General features: G+C 42.2%; 2 protein-coding genes across 3 annotated transcripts in view; one reads left to right on the forward strand and one right to left on the reverse strand.

Moving 5' to 3' along the window:
* kdm7ab (lysine (K)-specific demethylase 7Ab) overlaps positions 1-5331 on the reverse strand; it is a 37295-nt gene extending 31964 nt beyond the window's left edge. For both annotated transcript variants that reach the window (XM_061252202.1, XM_061252201.1), the window contains exon 1: positions 5200-5331. In XM_061252202.1, the coding sequence (XP_061108186.1) occupies positions 5200-5297 (98 nt within the window). In that variant the 5' untranslated portion in view covers positions 5298-5331. The remainder of the gene's footprint in view (positions 1-5199) is intronic.
* Positions 5332-9153: 3822 nt separating this feature from the next.
* The window catches only part of ccnd2a (cyclin D2, a), a 168656-nt gene continuing 156841 nt past the window's right edge, over positions 9154-20968 (forward strand). The window contains exon 1 of the mRNA XM_061252057.1: positions 9154-9260. The gene's annotated coding sequence lies outside the window, so the exon portion shown is untranslated. The remainder of the gene's footprint in view (positions 9261-20968) is intronic.

Here is a 20968-nt window from a genome sequence, read left to right on the forward strand (position 1 = left end):
AAGACAAAGGCCGCCATTTGGCAGCCATGGAAGTGCTTTAACCTGCTAGCGTCAGTCACCGGCCCCAGAAGAGCGGCCCAGCACAGCTGCTCTAGCTGCGGGGCAGAGTGGTGCAAAGGGGCCCCCCGGTCCCAGACAGGGGGGCCGCGGAGGGACGGAGGGAGGGAGACCCGCGCACTGCAGGTGTGAGTACAGTCTGCGTACAGTGCGGCAGGGATGGAGTCGGGCTTAACTGTAAGGCTTGGCAGGAACTGAAAAGAGGCCTCTAATCCCTGCCACCCCAACCCCCCAGAAGCTCCCGAACTAGCCTGTGCTCAGCGCCTGATAATCACGCATCCCACCGGCTGGCTAGACGACTTAATCCCGTTGGTGGCGGCCGGCGATGCTGACGACGAGAGCGCTCGTCACAATGGGGGGAGGCCGGCGTCCTCAGGCTGCAGAACACACAGCAGCAGAGGGGCTGCTGGGACCTTATCACCCACCCTGACGCCCATGCATCCGGCCCAGGGGCCAAGCAGGGGGCCCAGGTCAGGCTCACCCTCTGAGCTTTCATGCAAGAGCCTCCACGAAGCGTACACACACACATATACCATATACAGACACATGCACACCACCTACACAAACATAGAGAAAGGCCCGTATGTATTGGACAGTGGTATAATTTCTGTCCTTTTGGCTCTTGACTCCGGCACATTGGATTTGTATGCAATGTAGCAATGAATATGAGGTGAAAGTTTAGACTGTCACGTTTAATCTTAGTGTATTTAAATCCATACTGGGTTCATGTAGAAGGTGAGAGTCTGCACTTTAACCTCATATTCATAATTTCATTTCAAAACCAACGTTACCCCCTCATGCATGAATGCACACCAACACATGCAAGCATGTACATTTGACAGGTCTTGAGCCATGTGCCTTTACAGTGGCACTTATCTGATTGTAACTTTGCCTATCTCTAACTCCAGCTCTAACTCTAGCAGCCTTCTCTCACACACGCACACAGTAATGCCCAGGAGCACCCACACATGTACACACATATACACAGTAACGCCCAGGAGCACCCACACATGTACACACACACATACACAGTAACGCCCAGGAGCACCCACACATGTACACACACATACACAGTAACGCCCAGGAGCACCCACACATGTACACACACACACACATACACAGTAACGCCCAGGAGCACACATGCATGTACGCACACATACACAGTAATGCCCAGGAGCACCCACACATGTATATATACACACACACACACACACACACACACACACACACACACAGTAACGCCCAGGAGCACCCACACATGTACACACACATACACAGTAACGCCCAGGAGCACCCACACATGTACACACACACACACACACACACACAGTAATGCCCAGGAGCACCCACACATGTACGCACACATACACAGTAACGCCCAGGAGCACACATGCATGTACACAGGCATACACAGTAACGCCCAGGAGCACCCACACATGTATATATACACACACACACACACACACACACACAGTAACGCCCAGGAGCACCCACACATGTACGCGGGCACAGCCAAGCGCTGTCCGCCGTGTCCCCACACGAAGCCTGGCATCCCCTCGCCAGGCTGAGGGCTGTTTTTCCTCACTCTGACGTCTGCAGACAAGCAGCAGGGCGATTTCAGCACAACAACTCAGCTTTCCCTTGGACCCCGGCCCTGTCCGTCCCCAGAGGCCAGCGGGAAACCGCATCGGCCCGGGCCAGGCGCCATATACGGCCGGGACGGGTCCGCCGCCACCGCCGAGGCGGGTTTTGGTTCCGCTTTCCCCTCCTCGCTCAGCCCGTGACGCAGCGCAGCGGCTAGTCATTCCCAGCGCGCCGCTCTTGGCAGACGAGGGAAGTTGCATAACGCGAGGCGGAAAGTGTGCTATTTCCAAACGGTTACCAACGAACCCAAAACACAATGCGTACACAGTGCGTGTGGGTGACTCGGGGGCGAGAGGCCACGTCCCCGTACGCATGTACGTAGGGGCCTCCGCCCAGGAGGAAGGGGAAACGCAAGCAACTGCACACTCCCAGCAGTTTACACAGAATCAGCACCTGAGCCTTTCTTAAGCGGGCTGGAGATGCGGTCGGTGAACGCGCACACCTGAAAACTGTTCAAAACAATAGTGTGAATAAAACAAAGCTGCAGGAAAATAAAGATTTTTTTTTTTTCCCCTCCACAACAATAGCAGCATACCGTGCAGTTGCGTCAGTCCAAATCAGTGACATGTATTATATAACAGATGAAAAAAAAAATCTCAAAAGTATATGGGGAGAACATGTAGGTAGCGCTCTCTTGCCAATTACCCTGACCAGTTAGAGCATACAAAGGAGCCTGGTGTCTATTGAGGTATCTCCTCCACGGTAGTCGCTTTGTCCTACTCAACACTAGTATAGTATTGGCACTGCAACTTTCTTAATGCGTTCATATTTAGTAGAGTCACCCAGGCACTGAATAGGGGAAACACTACGCCGCTACACATTATCAATGAAAGGGCAACAGCTTACTCTAACAGGAAGTCTCTCTGCGAATACTCTCATCAACAACAAATGAGGACCTTCTTTGACCAACTTTTCCCACACTAGCACTAAGTAAGACCTGGTGTACCAGAGCACATTATCGGGCCTTCTCTGTCAACACAGTTCAACTCATCTCATCTCTGACACTGGCACACTCTTCTTGTATACTGCATGATTCGGTTTCATTTTCATTTTATTTTCCATTGCAGCATATTAACTTAACCGTCAGCTGCTGGTATCATAATGCACGGCTAGCAGTAACACAGTACTGTCCAGTCCAAAGAGAACAGAACACAGAAGTCAGAAGACAGGTTCCAGTTGTATTCAAAATATTAATATTCTAATATCTACATGACAACAGATTAGCCACAGCAACATTAAAAATGTATCTGTTTAAAGCATTGCATTTGTGAAAACGAATGTACTTTCTGTGCACATCAGACTACATTTTTAACTTTAAATGTTTAACTTATTGAGCCTTTGTCAATTATAAGTGACAATTTTTGTTGTATTTACTCTGTGATATTAACATTATTGAGCATAATGAACAAAGATTAACCAAAAAGAGCACTGAAAGAATGTAATGCCAAACACAAACAAACGTTCACCAACATAAAATAGTTCATTCCAGCATGTGGAACACAACATATTAATGACCGTTATAAATCATAATCCTAGAAAGTAAGTATTCCGAGTAATTCACTGAGGTAAGTATAAGGTCTGGCAGTGCTTCAGATGCTTAGGACTGGGTATAGGATTGAGTTACTGCTGTGAAAGTAGACATTAGCTGAAATGCATATTGGGTTATTCTAGGCAGAAAACGGAGCAAAAAACCATAAAAATTGCTGGCTATAAGCCTACACCCACGCGATGTACAACTGGCTGTGTTTCGAAAAGTCAAGACAAAAGCTATAGTCACGAATAACCATTGCTGTTGCCGGGTGGGGGTAAAGTTGTTAAAACGTGGAATCAGGAATACGTGAGATGCGTGCATTTCCCTTTAAGAGACCAACCTCTTTCCTACCGCTAGGCGGCTCTAGACATGTGTCTATTTTTGTTAAAAGGGGGGTATTTAAATGTCCAACCTCGGACGTCAATCAAAATACCTAAAAATCGCAACATTCGTGTTTTCTCTGTAGTCGCGCGTGGTTTGATTTAAAAAACTGCGACTCATTAAAACTAAAATAATGATCGCTAATACCCAAGTGGCATGACGGAGACAAGAAACTAATCTCTCAGCTTCGAATTGCACACGTCTTTGTTCAGCGAGTTCCCCTTATCCCCACTGAGACACCCCGTATTCACGTTTCTATTTTACAATCCAACACATTGTACCCTACCCCATAATTAGTAAACTGCTACTATGCTAGTAGCATCTGGTTAACTCAAAAGCTCATTAGTTAGCCAACGTTAGCTGGATACCTCACGTTCATTGTTAAGGTAACGTCATATCAATAGTTTGCTTGCTAGTCACCGACTCGATAGCTGGGTAAGCTTGCAACACATACTGCAAGGTTAGCTTGCTAGTAGCTTGAAAACTTCAGAAGCTCAATCCAAGAAAGCAGCTAGACTAGTTAGTGCAAACGTCCGTTTGCCTTGCGTAATCTATTCTCCAAAGAGCTGCTGATTACTGAATCAGTGAAACTCAAAGCATTCGACTGTTAACGAACTTACTTTAGTATTTTAGTAAGCGAATGACTTTCTTCATGTCACTACAGAAACTTTGTACAAATCAACACAAGAACGTGGGGTATTTTTGCAACAGTCGACAAACGCTAGATACCTAAGTTAAGTAACTGGCCAGCTACTTTACGAGTAGCTAATGCGAATTACTCACGGTCAACTAAACGCCGTATTTCTTACCCAAACAAACTAACGTTAATCGACTGGCCAGTAATTAGCTATGACATTGTGAGCGAGCTAACGAGACATTGTGCGATCATGAACACAAACTCATAGAAATGACTGACAGCAGCGGCACCAACACGCAAACCAATTCCTGCCAAACTAGCTCTAGCAAATGCTGGCTAGTGTTAGCGAGAACGCTTCAGTCATGCACTGAGTCAGTTAGCTAGCAAGCGTCATACCAATCTAACTAGTCTATATATTAAAACGTCAACTAAATCAATGACCTCCATGAACTAAGTCGAAGTCGCACAAACTCCTCTACCTGAAATAGGATAGCTAGCTATGCGTAATCTAAGGTTAGCTAGATGGCGAACATTTGCTAGCTGTACTCCAAGAATTCGGTTAGCTAGCTAGCATGCTGTTCACCCAGCTGATATAGCAAGTCTAGTCACAAACGATAGCTATATCTAAGAGATTAAAGGGAAAGGAGAACCATGGGCAACTTCTTAAAAGAAAAGAACGGTCGAAAGCAAATGACAAAATAAAAAGATTGCATCAAACTAAACGGGTTCTTATCCCCGTTATACTGTGATACCAATTTTAACGTTAGCAAACTGGCTAGGAGTAGCTAGCTAAATAATGACAATAAAGACACATGAAGATCCCGAAGCCCACGGATTGCAATTGACATCGCAGTGCCGCACGAGTTTTACGAAACAAATTACAGTGGCATACATTTGTGCTCTTTTGATATTTTCAGATATGTTTTAAGCAAATCTGTTATCTACATACCTGCCATGAAACCAGTCCTTACAAATGTCGCATTCAATCATAAACCGGCTCACATCATAGGGCTGCCGGCAGACACAGTACAGCGGGGCCGCCGCCATCTTCCTACTGTCCCCAAACAACGCAGGAATCAAGTGGGGCGGGGATTCCGTTTAACACACGGCGGAAAAAGCCGAGGAAACAAGCGATTGCACGCGAAAACGGAGAGCGGACCATGTTCGGGCAAGCCGGGACTTGACGTCAAGCAAAACAAATTCTTGTATTCCATTAGGTGCCGGCGGGGGCAACAGACAGATCCCGTCATAAAACATTAGGTTTGGGGATGGCATAGTCAAGTTAGACTAAGACATATTTAAATATAATGAAATATAATGAATTTACTTGACTTGCTTATATTAGGTATTTATTAGACTATCCACTTAAGAGGTTTGTAATGTGTGGTTATTTGCATTACTGTCACCTTCCTGTCAGCTTTGACCAGTCTGGCCCTTCCCCACTGAACTCTCTCATTAACAACGTGTTTTTGCCCACAGAACTGCTGCTCACCGGATGCTTCTTGTTTTTCGCACCATTCTCTGCAAACTCATAACATTGGCTGATTAAATATTTGCATTAACAAGTTAGTGTACAGGTCTACCTAATAAAGTACTCAGTGAGTGTATGTATGTATGTTTTTCTTTTATTTTAAATTCAATGCATGATTTGGTGGTGATGCCTGAAGCAAGCTTTCAGGTCCTCCATTCTGTTATTTTCTTTAATTTAGCTGTATATTTACTGAAACAGTTTATGTACCAGGCTCAAGGATTATAAAAACAGTGCCCCAAAAACAATTATATGATATTATGTCAGTTGAAATAGTCCAATATCAAATGTGTGCAAGAATAAACGAATACATTGAATTTCAGTTAGCTGATTAAATATGGTAAGCAGCCTTTTAAAACAAACAGAAGAACAGTTGATCAATTATAGGATTACAAATATACTCATAGCATATTGTGAATTCAGTTTTGAATACAAGATCTGCGAAGGCAGAGTTGAGTATCCTTTCAATGAAAAATTTTGTGTCATGCCATGTAGCACAGACATCTTCCAGTGTAACAGTAAAGGCTGTTGACAATTGGACAAATCTACATAATAATCACTGACCTACAAATGTATTTGATGTAATCCAGATTGACACACCATGGTCTTGGTGCTCCATACTCTACACACACTGACACTGATCTGATACATTTAGCCAGCTGCGGGCTGAGACACCCTCAAATTTTTCCAAACCAGCAAACTGTATTTTGCCCTCTGTAAGCCAATGACAGCTTTCTTGTTCTCATCTTCACAATCCAGGCTGCTGATTATTATTATTTATCTAAATTGCCCGTACACACAGTAGTACTAATGGTTACAGTATGGAAGACAAGTAATATGTCTTTTTTTTAAATTTAGCCTATTGTGAGAATTAGTTTGTTACAATTAAATAAGCAGTTTAATTGTGAAACTAATGTTGTTATTTCAAATATGAGGCATGCTATGTGATCATGTTGCTTTCTGAGTAACTCTCATAAGCACAATCCTTGATTTCTACTTGTTTGCTCCCGTTAATGTTCTTTAGTGATTGGATAAAGTACTGCCTGTACTTGTTCTGTACAGGCCTATACTTCACGTTTTACCTTCCTGCGCTCTGATTGGTTCATTGTTTAAAGGTCCTGGCCAAGTGCCCTTGGCATACTGTGGAAAATGGCTCTACATTATATGCATTCATAATGAACGGGTATAACTGCTGGATTTCATAAGCCCACCATGTTGTCTGCCTTAGTTGCTTAGATATGTGCATTATTATGAATGTTTTAACTGTCAGATAGACTACACAACAAAGCGTATAAGATTGCTGTAACTCACATCTTTCTGTCTGCTCAGTAGTGTAAAGTGTAAATTGAATGTTTTGCCAGTTTATACATTTTTCAACCTACAGTATATTGACATATTCTTATTGGTTTTTGCTCGGAGTTTTACTCAAATAAAAAAACATTTAAAGAATATACAGTATAGCTAAGAAGTGGATATTTACATGCTTTTACAACACAATACAATGCATTTTAGCCATGTATGTCTTCCTCCAGCTGCTGCCAAATATGTGAATATCACAGTAATCATAAATATTGCCGGACAGCCATTGTGTTTAAATGCTTTGTTTCACTGTTTGTCATTCCTCACAATTTGACTACAATCTCCCTAAGAGTGCACATGTCACACTTCTCTTCAGCTCACTTCACTGGTTGCCTGTTACAGCTTGCATCAAGTTTATAACCTTGGTACTTGCCTTCAGGGCAGCAAATATAACAGCTCCAACCATTTTTAAAACCCTACACCCAGCCAGATCTCTCCATTCTGCAAACCACAGGCTAATGGCTCTTTCCTCCATGTGTAATCACCTCTTTCAGTCACGATGCCTGTCCAAATTGGATCTACAGGTCTGGAACAAACTTTCTAAAGCAGTCAGGACAGTAGAATCGTTGACTAAAAACTCACCTCTCTAGATTGCATTTGGTTCACCTCCCTTTCCCACCCTGTAGTATTTCCACCTTTCATGCTTGTTATTAATATTTTTCATTAAGTATTAAGATTTAATGTTATATTATATGTTATGTTTCTCTTCTTAGGGCTTGTTATGGATATAGTCTGTAAATGTAGAATTTGTGCCTTTGTTTTTGGTTGCCATAGTTAACTTTACTCTGGTCTGGGATGATAACTAAATCTGGCTCTATTTCTCATATTAATCAGGTGAATGTACTTACTGTATGTTTGTGCTATATTATAATTTAATCTGAAAAACGGATGATGTCGGTCATGTTGAATTTTTAATTAATTGTGAAGTGCAACATGTTCATTACACTTGTTACAATTGTATGCTTCATTTCTTTAGTTATACTTCATCAATGATGTGGCACTGTCCTGCCTGTAAGCTCTTGCAACATGCATTTTATCTTGTGGTGATGGGCTTTTAAGTCACTGGCTAAGAGCCCCTTCTTTGTATGTAGCTAAGTGATAAATAACAATGATTTGGCCTCGGGCAGTTTGTACATTCAGATGTCCACCGCAGCTCTCAGCCACTGCAATAAGCGTTGCCGCTGCCAGTCTCTCCATTGAACACTTGTCTGTAATTGTACACTGAGTAGTCTAATACAGTATGTTGTCCATGGAGCCTGCCTGTGCTCATTTGAATACAATTCTGCACATATCACTTTTTTGCTGGGGGAAAGCCAGTTAATGACATCTGTAAGATTACAGATATGGGATCTTCAAGAAACAGAGTCATTATTGAGATTGCCTCTGGTGGATAGATACGTAATATTTAATTACATGAACCCCATTTTTATACAGATTTAATCTTTATGGCATGTTCTGACTTTATTGTGTGCTCAGATTAATTGCAGTGTCAGAGACAATCAAGGCTTTTCAACCCGTGTCCATTTCTGCATCTTTGCCTCGACAACGACTTATTACAGACAGATGTGTAAGAAAAAACACAGTATATATGTTCGGTTTCAGAGTTTAATTTGAGAGAAAGTACATTAAGGTACAGCACAATGCTCAACGAACTGGACTTAAACCTGAAAAGTTGCAGGTTTAATTCCAAGGTAAGGCACTGCTGTTTACCTTTGAGCAGATAATTATCAGTTGTGTGCATTCTCTGAACGAGAGTGTCTGCTTATGCCTAAATGTAATGTATTGAAGACAGGCTTTTACACACACTGTCTAGCTGCCAAGAAGTAAGCAAAACAAGCGATGGTGATGGACACAATTCAGTAGATCAAGACGACAAGGACCCTGTAAAATGCTCACTGCTCCTTATGAACTGGGTAGCTATTGCCACCTAGTGCACGATTTCAGCAATACAGTGTATAAAAGTTCACCAAAAGTGAAAAGAGGTTTTGGGGCGTCGCCTTTACTTTTGAGTGACCAATCGAGTTCTGGCAGAAACTTTGTAAACAAGAGAGTTGCACGTTGCTTGAAAAACATCATTGCATATCAAATGAGAATGGTCGACTGGACATCCGATCGAAATTGGGGTAAGACGGCACGCTACTTATATCGTTTTGCATCCTTGCTGTACTTTATGATCTTGCATGAGTAGCGAAAAGATCATAACTGTATCTGGCTGTTTTTCCACCGTTACACTGAGCTTGAGCGCAAGTAAGCTGTTGGCAGACATCCGGAACGTTCCATGCTGAAAAATAGTGTAGTGCAGGTAGTAAAGATATGAAGGTAGTTTTTTATGACTTAACAAGCCGATGGACTTGCTGATACCTTGTTCTATCCATTGTATCAAGTGCGATCGTTTTTTTTTGGCTTCCTTGGTTCTTCTTTTCGAACAATGTTGATCGTGAACAAACCTCATAGCTACAATTTGCTGCTGTTGCTGTTGCGCAACTGTCAGCCTCTTGGGCAGTCCATTTAACTTCACGATGGGCTTCGAAAGCATTGCGCCTGGAAAGCGCCTGGTCGATCAGTCTTTGGGCGAACAGGTTTGCTTAAAGATGCGATGACCACTTATTGTACTGAAACAAGTATGATTGAATGATTAGTGAACATTTTTGTATTTCGTTGGCTCATTGTAGAAGGTTTCTGGTTGATTCTGTCACATAGTTACTCAACTTGTGCGTGTGGTATCAGTATTTTGGGAAAAGTTTTGTTTTGATTCAGGTAACAGGGTCCAATCAAACTTCTTAATCGATTTCCTGCCAATATTAATAAATGTGTAGCCTACATATATGTTGAAGAGTTCAGATGATTACAGAACAAAGGTAAAAATGGTGATTAATTATAAAAACGTAAGTGCGTACATTTTGAAATAATTATAATGTAACTAAACACATTTTCTAATAAATAAATCCGAGTTTTTTGTCCTTGTGACCCTTGATTTTATTCCCCTAAGAAAATTTAGATCTTTACATATTTACATCTTCATAGGGTGCCTTGCAAGTACCTGTAGCAATAGCAGGTATGGCAGCCAGTAGCTACAAGGCCAGTGTGCTCTATGACTAATGGGGGAATTAAAATCTTTATGCCAGGAACACCTTACATCTCAGGTGCATTTTAGCTTACCCCAAAAGAAGAATTTCATGATGACAGCATTCATTGACCGACACCCTCATATATGCTCCTTCTGAAGCATGTCCATTACTCAATGGACCAAACGGGTGTAATTTTAACAAAAACTCACACACCCAGCTCCCTCACCACCAGAATACCAAATATCAAAAAACAGATGTACACATTAGAAGGTATATCTGTAGGTTTCCTGTTCAAGGTCACCTCTGGGCCGGCTGCCGACAGGGAACCCAAGACCAATGGCGTCTTTAGCCAAACCTCAGCTATTGACTTTTTTTTTTTCATCCAGGTTTGGAAACTAAATGGTTATATAACCTATAAGACTAGTGTTGACAATTGTCTTGTGTAATTTCCTTGTGTAAATGTGTAACATTAATTGATTATTGGCAGAAAATTACTTCATGCTGTGAAATGGTGGCAGGATCTGATGTAATCGAAGAAGGAATTTGTTAATAGCTTGGCTGAATACTCTGTTCTGGATAGCTGAATTAGCACAGACCATAGCATCTGATCTGGAATAGTGTCTTCCAGAATGTTTGCATTTGTATACGCCTGACAGAATACCAGCATGCTGAATTTAACTGACCAGACTGCTGCTTGGTATTTATTTGTTGTCTAGTTAAGTGTCCACACGCACATTATAAATTATTTAAATTATTTAAATTATATAAATTATTTTATTTAGCATGCTTATATTTAGTCCTTGTGTAGTGATTCTAAACTTTCTATAAGCAAGCAACAGCTGCATCCAATTTGTCTCTAACTGTGTGTTTTATTTGTTGTGGCTTTTGAATGATTTGGCAATGTGAATGTGCAATTTTAGCAGTTTATTCTATGGATTGTTCATTTGCACTGATTGCTGTTCGGCAGCCAAGACTGTTTGGCTATGATCTGTCAGATTTCTCGTAATTCAATGCAGAAGTTCATGTGGGATGCATTGAACATTGGGTCCCCAGTTCACCTCCAGTTTAGTGAAGGTGGGAAGGGGCTATATAGTAGTGCCAGTCTTCACATGGTGCCAGTCTTCCAGGGAGGTGCTGAAATTAACAAAACATTAGACTTTATAACTTTTGACACATTACATGAAAGGCTGTTGTTAGTGTTGTTATGAACATATTGTGGTTGGAGAATTCATTCTGAATCATTCTGAAAATAGTAGTAGTATGACTTTGCATACTCCAAGAATAACTGGCAAAACATCACATCAGATAAGCATGCGCTTGGCTAAGAAAGTATTTCATTTCGTTCTGAATTTAAAATATCTGGTGCAGTAGTTATACGTACAGGTGTTAACTGTGTGAACAGTGTGAAGTGTGTCACACAGTTGTGAACGCACTGTTGTTTGTGTCTTGATTGAAGTTTCTTTTTAAACACCGGCAGCCTGACCCTGCCTCAGTGTGACCATTTCTAGGGTAGTCCTGGGCTGGATTCTGCATGGACAGTGCTGTCACGTCCTTCATATCACCATTAAAGTCATTCAGTCTCCCTCTGCTCATTAAATGAAATGGCCAAAAAACATATTCACGCCTTAGTATGCTCCTGTTTCAGTGTCAAACCCGTCCTGGCCTGCAGTAAAGGGAGCATGCAGAAGTGTGTGTTGATGATGTCTTTTGGCTTGTTGGCTGTTCGCTTTGTGTGCAGGGGTGAAATTCATTTTCCTAAACCACCATAACACGGTTATTTTACTTCCATTTTCTGTTTCATCCTGCTTGATAAAAGAGCTATGCCCTCAGTCAGCCCTGGGAGAGTAACATCTTCACTGTGCTGAAAACAAGAGCCTCAGCTGGACACGCTTCCTGGGAACTCTAGGTCAGGAGACTTCTTAAGGTTTTGTCTGTTTATAGTGTGGTTTTGGTGAGAGGGCAGGAGGAACATCGTCTTCCCTCCCCCAGCCACTGAGCACCGGGCTTAGGGAGGAATGCAGGCAGGTGCACAGAGCAGCCGAGCTGCAGCACAGGATGTGGGCACAGACTGCGTTAGCTGGAGCCATTCACTGCTGAACCCTGTCTGTGCGTCTTCTTGCCTCTGTGTGTGTGTGTGTGTGTGTATACGTGTGTCTGCTCGCCTCTGTGTGTATGTGTGTATACGTGTGTCTGCTCACCTCTGTGTGTGTATGTGTGTGTGTGCGTGCGTCTGCTCGCATTTGAGGGAGGGGGCTCAGAGACCGCTTCCTGTGTGTGTATGTTCTGTGTGTGTGCGTGCATGTGTGCATCTGTGTCATTTGTGTGTGCGTGCATGTACATGTGTGTGCGTATCTGTATTGTGCGTGTGCGGGCATGTGTGTATCTGTGTCATTTGTGTGTGCGTGCATGTACATGTGTGTGCGTATCTGTATTGTCTGTGTGCGGGCATGTATGTGTGTGTATCTGTGTGTGTGCGTGTGTATGTGTTTATCTGTGTGTGCGTGCATGTATGTGTGTGTATCAGTGTGTGTGTGTGTGTGCACGTGTATGTGTGTGTCTGCTCGCCTCTGAGGGAGGAGGCTCAGAGACTGCTTCCTGTTTGTGTGTATGTTTGTGCATACATGTGTGAGTGTACATTATATGTGTGTATGTGCATGTGTGTATCTGTGTTCTGTGTGTGTGTGTTTGTATGTGTGTTCATCTGATCGCCTCTGAGGGAGTGGGCTCATAGACGGCTTTTTGTGTGTGTGTGTGTTCACGTGTGTGTGTGTGTGTGTGTGCGCTTATGTGTTCACATATGTGTGTGTGTGCCTGTATGTGTGTGTGTGCGTGTGTGTGTGTGGGGGTGTGCATGTGCATGCGTGTGTGTTCACATATGTGTGTGCTTGTGTGTGCCTGTATGTGTGTGCGTGCGCGTGTGTTCACATATGTGTGTGCTTGTGTGTGCCTGTATGTGTGTGCGCGTGCGGATTGATGTTCTGGAACGCCGTGTCCTGATGTGCCCATGAGGGCTGTCAGCACAGCGGCGTCTTTGTTAGATGAGGAAGGCAGAGCAGCCTGAACAGAAAGGCTGTGGTGATGCCACAGCATGTAGAGTGTTCAGCACTGTCTGGAGGAGGTAGATGGAAACGGTAGCGCTAGGTCTGCCAGAGGAAGTGGTGTTTCGGTGACGAGAAACAAAATCAATCAAAACCCAATTACACTGACATATTCCACCTCTACCCCAAACCCCCATGGCAACCTTAGTCCGCCTCAAAACAACTGTACACCCAGCACGGCAGTTGTTATGAATGAATTTCCTTCATGTCTGGAGGAATCTTCTCCGAACGGCAATTGCTTCATCACGCTGTGTCAGTGCGGGCTGTGATGGGGACGCAGCGATGATTGTAATTAACTTAGGCCGTTTTGGGCCACGCCGCCACCTGCCGCGGCACAGAACACGCTGTGCTTGTGGGAAACGAAGAGGACAGCTGTGCGCTCAACAGAAACTCTCAGTGCGCCCCGGCAGGAAGAAACAGGGCTGGGGAATGGGGAGTGCCCTGGGGAGAAGAAAATAACTGCTCTAATACACGGCTCTTAATAACCACACGGAAACGCCTTCTGAACACAATATGTCATTTGATAACTTCTCGGGGTGGGGGGGATTAGGGTAGGAGTAGGGGTGGATAGAGTTGGTGGTGGTGGGGAGCGGTATTTGTATGTGTATAAATTGAGGGGTGTATAAATATTCAATGTTTTCATATCATTCACGGCGTAAATCCAAATTATGGAGTGTGCGTACAAGAAAAATTACACTAATGAGACGTTTGTGTTTCTAATCTTTCTATAATGATTGAAAGGCTCACTTCTCATGTATGCAGTGTCAGGCAAATTAGCATGAATGAACATGGGCCTCTGTATTAACGAGTATGCTTTACTTTGTTTGCGCAGAGACTGCTGGTCGGCTGTGACTTGAATGGTAAAGCAATGGCTTAGGCCCGTAATACTTCACTGTGGGCTGACTCAATGCCATTCCCCAAGTGAGCCTTTCTTTCTGAAACAGTGTTATTAGAAATGATTGTCTGCTTCTGTGAAGTGATGGCCCAAAGAAACCTCAGAAATCCTGCTCATGCACTTTTGGGTTTTCCAAGCAGCATTTCCCAGTAAATGTAGTTGGCCTATAAAACCCAATATACACTATACGTATAAGGAATTGCATAGTTAGGGAAGGAGTTCTTTCCTCATTTTTCCTCATGTTTTCATGTTTTAACTTTTAGCAATAGCCTGCAGAGTTGTATTGTGTTGTGTTATCATCTTTTAGCAATTGTCTTTATATTTTATAAAGTATTTATAAAGTAGTTGTTTCATAAAGTGTAAATTGTCTTCATGTTTGAAGTCAGATCCACCTGCTGGCTTGTTAAATAACGGAACTTCTCTGTCAACTCAGCGAAGTGGCCGGGAAATGTACAAAAAACTGTTTTGTACATTCGGTTTTGAGAATTTCCCTCGTGGGATGCTCTGCTTCGGTATAGGAAGTGACACATTTTCAAGCAGCTGTTCTAAAGTCTACTTGAACGTCTAGTTGACGTCACAACATCCTGTGGCATCGCGTATGCAAACAAAGCGATGGAGCACTGTCGCTAAAGAAAACACAACTTTTGCCATGGGGCTGGCAGTGAAATATTAAAAACCATAACTCTCAGCACTTCTGTTGGAAGCAGCTGACTCACTCAAACCTCATTGTCTAGTACATGCTTAAATGTGTGCTAATAGAAAAGTACATTGTAAACCTACACCACCTTGATCAATGATAACATTTACAGTGCATCCGGAAAGTATTCACATATAAAGTATTCCCCCCCGCCCCGGGTAACTCCACCACAACAAAAATAACAGCCACAGGGCACATAGAATGACCTGACACTGTTTTCATTTCTGCCGGTAAATTTGGTTGGATTCTGGTCTGGGGAATAACTGGTTACACCCCGGTGAATACCCCACAGTCTCTCACCTCCCTTGTGGGTGGGGGATGTTTTCTTTCTTTTCTTCATTTTTCCCGAGTGTGTTTTGGTTTGTGTGAATAAGAGATAAGCATTCTCAAAACCCAGCCTTATTGTAATGTGTACAGTGTCATATGGTGTGCCAGGTTCTAATACATCTCCTCAGCAGAGATTAAGACTGAATCGTTACTGCATCTGCTGATAGAGGCTTAGCAGATCATTTAGTAACTCCTGTGACTTAGCAGAAAGTATTCTGAGATAATCTTCTAGCATATTTTCAAATATTTTAAAACCAGAGGGCCATACATATTTCAACAATTCAAGTCATTGTTCTGCTTAGTGAACAAGCATCCAAAGAAAATCTACGCACAGTTTTAAATTTGAGGACTACTACTGTTGCCACAGGGGCTTTTAAAAAACGATTTCATAGTGAAATGATTTCTAATAAACCCAGGTGACAATGATTCCTGTCTGACAGTGCTGAGTGGAATCTTTGCTGGAATACATCCATCCATCCATCCATTATCTGAACCCGCTTATCCTGATCAGGGTCGCAGGGGGGCTGGAGCCTAGCCCAGCATACATTGGGCAAAAGGCAGGAATACACCCTGGACAGGTCGCCAGTCCATCGCAGGGCACACGCACCATTCACTCACACCTACGGGCAATTTAGACTCTCCAATCGGCCTAACCTGCATGTCTTTGGACTGTGGGAGGAAACCGGAGTACCCGGAGGAAACCCACGCAGACACGGGGAGAACATGCAAACTCCGCACAGAGAGGCCCCGGCCGATGGGGATTCGAACCCAGGACCTCCTTGCTGTGAGGCGGCAGTGCTACCCACTGCAGTAATGCTCTTTGATGAAAATAGTTAAAGGTGTAAATTGACCTGTTTATTTCAAATAGCGTTTGAGTTCAGTCCTCCTCATGGGGCAGAAACTGTGGAGAATTCTGCAGTGTAAAAACAAAAGAAAAGTTAATGAAAGGCAAATGTTTTGAATGTTTGAAATGGGCAGAATGGAGCAGTTGGAAGGGGTACAACATGCACTATACCTTGCTATTCTCAATTGTGGGCTGATATGGATCAGAATGAAATACAAAGGGATAAGAACCACAAACCACTTTCCAAAGTTCAAGTGACTTTCATTGAAATATCCATGTTTCACTTGGAATAAAATCTTATAGTTTTGATTGGTGACTAAGAGTGACAAGCTTGTCAAAACATTTGAGTTTCTCAGTTCTGGCACCAGGGCTTGAAGTGATGTTTTGCGTAATAGCGTCATCTGGTGGGAGTATTATGTTACAAGTTTCAGTAATCAATTCAATCATGTCTCTAAGAAGTAATTAACCAGGTTATATGGTATTGTGGTCGATCAGGCTCAGATGTGTGTTGATATATATTTTGGCAAGAAATGCCTCAGCTGCATTCATTTACAGGGATTCTTGAAATCTTTTTTTCTAGTTCTTTTGAAGACCCCCCCAAAAATCACAATGTTCAAATTAACCCCAAGACCTAGTGGCCAACTTTCAGAATTTCTTCAGCAGACATTTTAGGTAGATTATTTTTTTTGGTTTCAAGAGAAAATGTAATGAGTCTATTCAGCCCTCAGATTTTCTTTATTAGAAAATATAGAAACGTATTTTAAGCAATAATAAGAATACCTTGTATTTTAAATATTAAAATAAACATTCTCAATTCACCTTTATATGAAATATATTCCCATAGTATTTTTTTATTGCAGATTAATGAGCTATTTATTGAAGATGCTACTGTAGTAGAATCTTGGACAAACTAATTCAGCCCTCTCAACAAACACAAACAGACACTAGTCTTATTAGTTACCTTTCACAGTGTATATTTTTTTAGTTTGTGACATAAAGATGCTGAAAAATAAAATCTTTATTTTTAAAGGAAACTGTCTTCATAATTGAAAATGTGTTAATCTTTTGAAATATTTATACGTTCCTCTAAATATTTAATTACAGAGGAATTTTCAGCCAGTGCCTCTCAGTACTGTAATCAGTCTTTGAATTTGGGCTATTCATATTATTAAAAGTTTAATTAATATTGTTGAGTATGTATAGTCTGATAGAAGTATTATATAAAAGCAGTTTAAGTGGTTGTGTGAATCTGGCTGAGTTTGACTGTAGTGATTGTATTGCCTGTTTAAAAAGTAGAAAAATGGAATTATAACTGTACAGACCATGAAGTAGATTATTTGTGTCGACAAGAAGTTAGTTAGATTAGTTCTCCCAGCTAAAATGACATTAATTAAAAATATTCCATGTTAATTACCACACAAATAATTTGAGTATTTCTAAGTACAATTTGTTTTATTGTGTGAAAATACTTGTTTGTATAAAACTACACCACTTGAAATATTGAAGCAGAAATAAGAAAAACAACCATAACAACAATACTTCTGCTACTACTACTACTATTACTACTGCTACTATTACCATTAATAATAATAATAATAATAATAATAATAATGATAATAATAATAATAATAATAATTGTATGTAAATCATTCAGTTTAACTTTGAGAACATTAACAGATTATTATACACAACGTGATCCGTAATTATAGTTGTTCTTTGTTCTTAATTTTATCAATAATTAATTTTATTGTTAACATTACATTTTAGTGTTATTATAATTCTTATCTGTATGTCACATTTGAAAATATAATAATAATAAAAAAAAGGCATAATTTGTAATGGAGAAATAATTTCTCCAACATATAATGTATCTTTTAGACTACTTTTAAATTGCTCAGTTTGACTACTATATGTAATGTATATTTTCCAAAAGCTCATGCGTTTAGTGAGCTTACAAAGACTGGTGGTGATCAGTGGCAAAAATGGACCAAATATCCCCAACAAAGCTTTGGATCACTCAATTATGGAACTAAAAGTCCAAAAAGATGATGCAAATGCATTTATAATACTGTTAAACTACAGAAATAGTGAGGTTCATGGAATTGTTTAGTAAACTGTTGAATTCTACTTTGTAATGTTTGTTAATTTATTATCTTGCATATTGAAATGCGATAAAAAATCATTTTACTGAAAAAGGCAAGTCCAACAAAGAGCTGATGAATTTGCTGAAAAGATAGTCATTGGGATAATGTAATTTAATGTGAACACAATTTTCTATTTGTCCCTGGTTATGGGTATACACTTTGTTGTAAGTCGCTCTGGATAAGCGTCTATAATGTATAATATTAAACACTGTCCTATCTACTGTGTGCTGTGTGACACATACATGTGCCCACTGGGCGGCAGCAAAGATGCACCACTTAACGCTCCTTGCTCTAGTGAACACAAAGTCCAAAATATGTTTCTAAAATGTCCATAGAGTGAATATGCATGTTCTGAGCAAAAACCATAGGTAAAGAACTGATAAATATACAGAAAAGGGCAGAAAGGGGGTTGTTCGGGAAGGATTGTGCTGGTGGGGAAAACCCAACAAAAAGCCAGCGAACTATTTCATCCTACAGTGATAAAATTGAGCTGTGGCTGCTGGGAAAAACTCAACTGTTTCTGATGCTTATGATTTTGTCTTTTGATTTGAATGAGTAATACAACAGCTGTTATAATTATTACTCACTGTAGCACTGGAGGGGGAAAAACAACGACACCCTGTATCTCTGATGTCAGCTCTTTCATTTAATATTTCTGGTTTTTATATTTGCAACATGTCTGTAGATTTCCCTGAATACTTTTTTGAAGTAGTAAACCCCCACATACATACTCATACACACATTCATGGGGTGCATTAAGGGGATTTCAATTGTAACGCTGCCTTTTTGCTTTTTCCCGTTAATAATCCTTTTGCAGTAGTATGGTAGCTTTCTCTGTTTTTTCCCAGTATGTGTTTGTGCACAGAGCAGAGAGAGGTGGTCTTTGTTTCCTCTGATCCTTTCACATTGCATACAGCCCAGATTCTGTACCATCACACACTTTATAATCCTCATTGACGAAGGGCTCAGACTCACTACACCGCTTTTATTTTGAAGTCACGTGACTTTGTTTTCATAGTTGAACCAACCTACCGTCTAAACTTGAAGGAAGGTTAACCTTATGGTCAGCTGGGATCCACCTCACTCTTAGCCTGATGGCCATCTACGCTTAGAGAAGAGCCTTGCTTCTCTTTCTGGAGTTGGAAGGCATGTGGATATCCTGGAAAGGTGTGGAAGCTTTGTATGGAGGTAGCAGCTCCCATTCCTAGATGCAAATTGGTTCAGAAAACACATCTGATGACAACTGCACTCTAAATTGAGATGGAAAACCCAAGTGCAATGATCAGATGTTTAAAGACAGTGATTTCACTGGTTCAGTTGAAGCGCAGAATGAAAGGGGTGAAGAATGCATCCTCATGTTCTGTGCATTTGTATCTCAGATAAGTGCACAGCCGACACCGGGCCCAGTGAGGTTCTGGAAACAGAGGATGCTGGGAGTTAGGGAGAGGCTAAAGGAAGTGGAGGTTGGTAGCGCTGCAGTCACAAACTGAAAGTTTCTGATAGGCTGGTTGTCTTCTGTTCCTTTGGCATGTGCTACCACTCTCTTAGGAACAGTGTGCAGTAAAGTGGGTATGAGAGAACGAGAGGTGGGGTTGTGGGTCTGTAGCATGAGAGAGAGGGGTGGGGTTGTGGGTCTGTAGCATAAGAGAGAGGTGGGGTTGTGGGTCTGTAGCATGAGAGAGCGAGAGGTGGGGTTGTGGGTCTGTAGCATGAGAGTGGGGTTGTGGGTCTGTAGCATGAGAGAGAGGGGTGGGGTTGTGGGTCTGTAGCATGAGAGAGAGGGGTGGGGTTGTGGGTCTGTAGCATAAGAGAGAGGTGGGGTTGTGGGTCTGTAGCATGAGAGAGCGAGAGGTGGGGTTGTGGGTCTGTAGCATGAGAGTGGGGTTGTGGGTCTGTAGCATGAGAGAGAGGGGTGGGGTTGTGGGTCTGTAGCATAAGAGAGAGGTGGGGTTGTGGGTCTGTAGCATGAGAGAGCGAGAGGTGGGGTTGTGGGTCTGTAGCATGAGAGTGGGGTTGTGGGTCTGTAGCATGAGAGAGAGGTGGGGTTGTGGGTCTGTAGCTTGAGGGTGAGAGAGGTCTGTAGCATGAGAGAGAGAGTAAGATGGTGGTCTCTAGAATGAGAGAGAGTAAGATGGGGGGTCTCTAGAATGCGCGAGAGTAAGATGGGGGTCTCTAGAATGAGAGAGAGTAAGATGGGGGGTCTCTAGAATGCGAGAGAGTAAGATGGGGGTCTCTAGAATGAGAGAGAGTAAGATGGGGGTCTCTAGAATGAGAGAGAGTAAGATGGGGGTCTCTAGAATGAGAGAGAGAGAGATGGGGGTCTCTAGCATGAGAGTGAGAGAGGTCTGTAGCATGAGAGAGTGAGAGTAAGATGGGGGGTCTCTAGAATGAGTGAGAAGGGGGTCTCTAGAATGAGTGAGAGAGAGAGAGAAATGTCTTTCCCTCATCAAATGGCTCAGGAGGAGAGCTGAAAATGTATACATTCTACATTCAAGGGGGGAAAAATGGCCCAAAATCCTGCATGGCTCAGGGCTTGAAATTAGTCCACAATGTCTGCATAAACAGAGTCTGGAGCCTGCGTGAGCTCCCCTGGGCTGAACCGGCCCATTCAAAGGGTTCCTCCACCAGGCTGGGTAAACACTGCAGGGAACTGAAATTGTTTCTCCCTGTGACCCCGCACAGTGGTCCTCTGTGTGCCGAGGTGCTTTGTGTTAACCCTCTCTGACAGACCCCTCGCGTTCCCGCGCCCGGGGAATCA

This window comes from Conger conger, chromosome 8, assembly GCF_963514075.1.
Source record: "Conger conger chromosome 8, fConCon1.1, whole genome shotgun sequence".
Taxonomy (NCBI): Eukaryota; Metazoa; Chordata; class Actinopteri; order Anguilliformes; family Congridae; genus Conger; species Conger conger.